General features: G+C 55.0%; 2 protein-coding genes and 1 pseudogene across 2 annotated transcripts in view; 2 read left to right on the top strand and 1 right to left on the bottom strand.

Moving 5' to 3' along the window:
• The window catches only part of ACA1_266760 (uncharacterized protein), a gene marked incomplete at both ends in the record, with an annotated part of 2,222 nt that extends 1,035 nt beyond the window's left edge, over positions 1-1,187 (bottom strand). Inside the window, 6 exons of the mRNA XM_004341457.1 lie at positions 185-288; positions 360-455; positions 530-619; positions 749-904; positions 969-1,044; positions 1,135-1,187. Coding sequence (XP_004341505.1) covers positions 185-288; positions 360-455; positions 530-619; positions 749-904; positions 969-1,044; positions 1,135-1,187 — 575 coding nt within the window. The remainder of the gene's footprint in view (positions 1-184; positions 289-359; positions 456-529; positions 620-748; positions 905-968; positions 1,045-1,134) is intronic.
• Positions 1,188-1,426: 239 nt separating this feature from the next.
• ACA1_266750 (ubiquitin domain containing protein) lies at positions 1,427-3,543 on the top strand (the record flags this gene model as incomplete). Its single annotated transcript, XM_004341456.1, has 10 exons — positions 1,427-1,540; positions 1,663-1,735; positions 1,809-1,908; positions 1,993-2,062; positions 2,161-2,277; positions 2,357-2,482; positions 2,560-2,763; positions 2,853-2,948; positions 3,063-3,237; positions 3,308-3,543. The coding sequence occupies 10 exons, from the start codon at positions 1,427-1,429 to the stop codon at positions 3,541-3,543; spliced, it is 1,311 nt and encodes a 436-aa protein (XP_004341504.1).
• A 429-nt stretch (positions 3,544-3,972) lies between these two features.
• Positions 3,973-5,706, top strand: part of ACA1_266540 — a 12,512-nt pseudogene continuing 10,778 nt past the window's right edge.

Genomic DNA, 5,706 nt, shown 5'->3' with positions numbered 1-5,706 from the left:
CACGCCTTGGCGTCTCCCTGTCCCCTTGGGTACCAAGGTATCAGCGACGTGTGTCGTGTGTGTCGTGTGTGTCGTGTGTGTCGTGTGTGTCGTGTGTGTCGTGTGTGTCGTGTGTGTCGTGTGTGTCGTGTGTGTCGTGTGTGTCGTGTGTGTCGTGTCGAATGTGGGGCAAGGTGGTGAGTACTTCATCAGGACACCCTTCATGTGCAGGTTGCCTTCGGCGAAGGCGTGCGAGTGGCCGGACTCCTCGAAGAAGTGCGGCGCCTGCATGCTGTGGTACACTCCCAGCTGACGTCGCCCCCCCCGGCAGATCGTGAGCCCAAGTCTTGAAGCCCAAGAGCTGGGCGTGGCCGCGATACCTCAAAGTTCTCGGTATCGGCGATGTAGTAGTCATCGTGCGACACCTCCTCCCAGATCGCTCCACACGACACTTCGGTTGGCCCACACACTCGCTTCTGTTACGTGTGTGCGGAATGATGAGCTTAGCTCTTCACCCCATAATAAAACATGTGTAGAGTGGATTGATTACCTCGAGGTAGCGCTGCACGCGGGTCGTAATCAGGGCTGCGTGCGTGCCTCGCTGGACGAGTATGTCATCGTCGTCCCAAATCAGACAGGGCTGCAGTCATCATCATCACCACCATCACCACCGTGCATCACTAAACAGTTTAGCGCCTAGACTACTACTACTCTCTGTGTAAACGCTCGGTGCTTGATACGCAGAGCACAGAAAAGCTCGTCGTCGTACCTTGGCGTCGCGCGCAGAGTGGGAGCTTTGGCGGCAGTAGGGCAGGAGGCGCGTGTCGATCAGGTCCGGAGGGTGGCCGGCCTCGCTGCCGTGGTGCTGGCGCGTCAGGTGCAGAGCCAGCCCGCCCACGATGTGCGGCTCGTACTCGAGATAGCCCTGCGTTGTGCGCGTTTGCCACGTCATCACGAGGCACAAGATGGGGTGGTGGTCGGGCACGAACCTTGTGGTAGACGATGGTGGACGCTGTGTAGGCCAGGGCTCCGAGAACGAGCGCGTAGTACAAGGCGCTCAGCTTCCTGTCGCGATCGTGAAAAAGTGGTGATTAGATTATGCCCTTCTCGTCGGGGGGGGGGACTGAAGCAAAGCGCCAAGGAGTTTTTGTATACCGATCTTCGATTCGAACGGTTTTGACCGTATCGTAGACCAACCAGCCACTCATGGTCGTACGCCGAGGAAGGTGCTGGCCTTTGTTTCGGTGGAAGAATAAATACGACAGACAATTAAAGCAAAAATAAATTATTTCCTTTATTATAATTTATAATAAAGATTTTTTAATCTTATTTCTCGAGCCACGCAAACGGCGGCTGGCTTTTCCTAGATTTCGGCAACTGATCATGTGAGAAAAAAACCAAGACAACAGAGACACAGAGGAGACAACAGGATCGAACAGACTAAGATATGGCATCACAACAATTGAATATTTGGGTGACTACGCCCGATGAGAAGATTATGGAATTCACCCTCGATGCAAACGAACCCGTGGAGCACCTCAAGGCCTTGCTCGAAGTCGAGGTTCATCTCTCTCTCTCTCTCCCTCCTTCCTGTTCTCATCTGCATCAGCCACGATGCGATCTATGCGTGTTGTTTTTCCCCTGCACAAGAAGCCTAACGCCTCGCTCTAACTGCCGCGACAGACGGGCATCGTGGTGAAAGAGCAACAGCTTGTCTTCGACGCTCGCGAGCTGCCTGACCAGAAGAAGCTTTCAGGTTCGCCCAAAGATTTGTTTGTGCTACGCCTTGTGCGTGCCGTGTGCTGATACATGTTTGTTTGCTCGTGCAGAGTGTGGTGTGACCACGGGGTCGATGCTATTTGTAGCCAAGAGGGAGCCGGCCAGAGGCGGTGGCGGCGGCGGCAGCGCGGGCGGCGGCGGTGGACAACAGTACGACGACTGACGTTCCCTCTAGGGCCCTTTACTCAGTTACATATGTTTTCCCCAACGTTCTGACCACTGCTGCCGGTGCAGGCCCATGGATGCCGCGCAGGTGCAGCAGTACTTCCGCACCAACCCGGACGCGCTCACGCAGCTGCTGCACGTACGTCGACTCTGAAGTCGTCCACTGTCAACTCTGGAGAGCAATCACTCATGGCCTGCTGCCGTGCTCTTTTTTTTCTTTTTTTCTTCCAACAACAGAACAATCCCACGATGGCCGAGGCGGTGCTGAGCGACGACCTCACGGCCCTCAGCAACCTGCTCGCCGAGCAGGCCCAGCGACGTCGTCAGGCCGAACTCGAACAGGCCCGACGAATCGTACGTCGAATCGTCGCAGCTCATGCCACGCCTATTGCGCAGCTCGACTTACCGCTCTCTTCTGGTCTCGTGGCCACAGCAACAACTGAACGACGACCCGTTCAACCTTGAGGCCCAGCGAGCGATAGAAGAGGAGATCATGAAGGACAACATCCGGGAGAACATGGAAGCTGCGCTCGAATACAACCCGGAGGCCTTTGGCCGGGTATGCCATTCAGAAACGGCGAAACGGCATCTGTTCATTACTCACGCCGTTTCGCTTTTTTTGTGGTTGCCGCGCAGGTTGTAATGCTCTACATAGACTGCGAAGTCAACAAGACCCCGCTCAAGGCCTTTGTCGACAGCGGAGCGCAGATGACCATCATTTCGCTCGAGGCGGCGCAGAAGTGCGGGTTGAGCCGACTGATCGATAACCGATGGTCGGGCATTGCAAAGGGAGTGGGCACGGCAAAAATCGTGGGGCGGATACACGTGGCTCCGCTCAAGGTTCGTTCCCCCTGCGAGCCATCGACAGCCCCGTCACCAACTGGCTTGTATGTAGTACTGATCTCTCTCTCTCTTCTCTCTTCTCGTAGATCGGAAATTCGTTCTTCAGCTCATCGTTCACAGTGCTGGAAAACAACGGCGGAGTCGACCTTCTCCTGGGCCTCGACATGCTTCGCAAGCACCAGGTACGGACCCACCACGAATTCGTTTGTTGTCAACAAACCAAGAATGAAGAATGGTCAGGTGAAAACAAACACGGTAACCTCACCATTCACACTACGTACGTGTGTGTCAAACAGTGTGTGATCGATCTCAGAGAGACTGCGCTACGGATTGGCGAAGAGGTGGTTCCGTTCCTGAGCGAGAAGGATATCCCCAGGTCCGAGCTGTTTGATTCCGAACATGCCGAGCCGCGAAGCCCGGCGCCGCCGAGCCCGTTGCCTTCGCTCGTGCCACTGCCGGCCGCCGGTGCTGGTTCGTCCGACATCTCCCTCCCTTCTGTCTCCTCCTCTAGCTCACCTTCTTCTTGTTCTTCTACGAACAGCGCCGAGGCCTGCAGCGGCGCAGGTGCCCACGCTGATCCCCGGAGGGCAGCCCGTGCCGTCGCCGGTGGCGGCTGGCCCGACCCCGGCGGGAGCTGCATTCCCCGAGGCCAGCGTCCAGAACCTCGTGACATCGCTGGGCGTGACGCGGGAGGAGGCGGTCACCGCGCTTCGAGCCTACGGCGGCAACGTCGACATGGCCGCCTCCGCCCTCCTCCAGAGCAGGTTCGGCTTCTGAAGCCAACGAACTTTTCAGTCGCAGAAAATAATAAATAATAAGTAAAAATTAATTAATATTCTTGCTGCCAGCGAGATGCAGCTGCCCACTGCATCCTTCGATACAACACAGTACTGTGTTGCGAGCCATGGCTCAGCTCAAATCCTTCAGCTCATAGATGGAAGTATGGCCAGAGGATGAAGCATTGACGAATACGCCACTATTTGCAACATTTGATGACAGGCGAGATTCTTCCTGCTGGAATGGGCCTCCTTGCCTGTGTCGTGCGCTTGGTACGTCTTCTACATACATAAGATCGGCAGAGCGATTGCTAATGGGAAATCGAAAATTGAAAATGGATTTTGGCCCGCGGATAAAACCGGGTGCCTTTTTAGCAAATATTAGATCAAGCAGTAGTTGATTGAGAGCGGGGCGAGTCGGCCCATCAAGATGACGACCTCGCTCGAGGCCATCATTGCAGGCCTCACGAACAGGTACGTTCTGCGTGGACCTCTCCTTGTGATTTCGGATATGCAAAAGGGCGATTGTTCCCCTCGCCCCTCTTCCTTAATAACACCATTTCCCCCCTCCTGTAGGCTTGCTCCCGTTCGTGAAGAGAGCGCACTGAAGCTCAAGCAATATGTACGCACTTCTTGTTCTTTTTAAAAAATCCATTAATATTCAACACCATCTTCTGCCCTGCTAATAAATAAAAATTAAATCAACTGTTTTCTTAATTTGTTTTCTTTGGCTGTGCGTGCAGGTGGTCGCTCAAACGCAAGAGATGTCGGCCCAGGACTTCAACAACTTTGTGGACAATTTGATTACTGGGCACCTGGTCGACGTCATGAACATCCCTGTCCCCATCAACAAGCTGGGCGTCATGCTCGCCATGGGTACACGCTTGTCTCTCCCCTTGCACCCATCATTGTAGAGTGGGAGCTGCTAATCATCGGCTGGTACACCGCCGATGTGCTACACAGACAAACTGAACGAGCTCGAGTTGGATGCCAAGGTTCGCTTCACGCGAACGACGGAGCTTCTTCACCTCGCACTGCTCGCCACCGACACTCAGGTCGTGTTGCTTGCCTCGCAGCAGTTGGGTGCGTTGCACCTCTACTCTGTACCAATCGCGGAATCTCAACGCTAACGCGAAGAAACAACACCTGGGTCGTCGCGCAGGCCGAATGGCGCAAGCTAATCCCACCGAGGGACCCATTGAAAAGGAGTTGGAGGTGGCCCTCCGCAACATGAAGAAGGATTCGCACAGGTAACAACCAAGTCCCTCACCAGTGATCAAGACCAACAACCGCGGTAGCCCACGAACATCCAATTTTGTGTCTGATGTTGACTCGATTCAGATACGGCGGGGCGCTGGTGCTGAAGGAGCTCGCCCGTAACGCGCCGACGCTGTTCTACCTGCATGTGTCCGAATTCTTCGACTGCGTGGGGGAGGGACTCAAGGACCCGAACATCGCGGTCCGGGAGTGCACGCTGGAGGCCCTGCGCTGCGCTCTATCCCTCGTCTCCCACCGGGAACACAACCACCGCCATCAGTGGTACCACGCTATCTACCAGGACGCCTTCGAGGGTCTCATGGTATGTTTCTCTCTCTCTCTCTCTCTTTTCCTACAAATTTTCTCACATTCCTGCGAGTCCACTCACACCCATCTCTTGGGCGTGGCCCCATTCTAGGCCAAGTCGGTCACGCCAGCTGTCGTCCACGGCTCCCTGCTTACAATGGGTACAGGCGCGATTCTAGGTTCCTGTTCCGTGTAAGGCGTGCGTGGTGGTTGCTGACTTGATTGTTTCTGGGTTTTGTTAGCTGAGCTTCTGGTGGCAACGGACTGGATGGAACCGCGATATCGAGTGCTCTGCGAGAAAGTGCTGCAATTCAAGGTACATTCATCGAGCCAGGATTGTAGTGGTAATGCCGAACCAACTAACACATATGAGCGGTGTGAACATCATTTACAACCCGCAGGATAACAAGGACAAGATGGTGGTCAACACCGTGATTACGCTCCTGCCGATTCTGGCCAACTTCTCGCCGCAGCAGTTCAACGAACTCCTTCTCAAGGACGCGGTCGCGTGGCTCCTCACCATTCTCGAAAAGAAAGGCGACATCAGCAAACCGGAAGCGTTCCTCGCTCTCGGCCAAATTGCCAAGGTCTCTCCTCCATC

This window comes from Acanthamoeba castellanii (genome assembly GCF_000313135.1).
Source record: "Acanthamoeba castellanii str. Neff unplaced genomic scaffold scf7180000084770, whole genome shotgun sequence".
In the NCBI taxonomy this organism is placed as follows: domain Eukaryota; phylum Discosea; order Longamoebia; family Acanthamoebidae; genus Acanthamoeba; species Acanthamoeba castellanii.
Note: the sequence above shows the minus strand (reverse complement) of the source record. Positions and strands in the feature narration are given on the sequence as shown.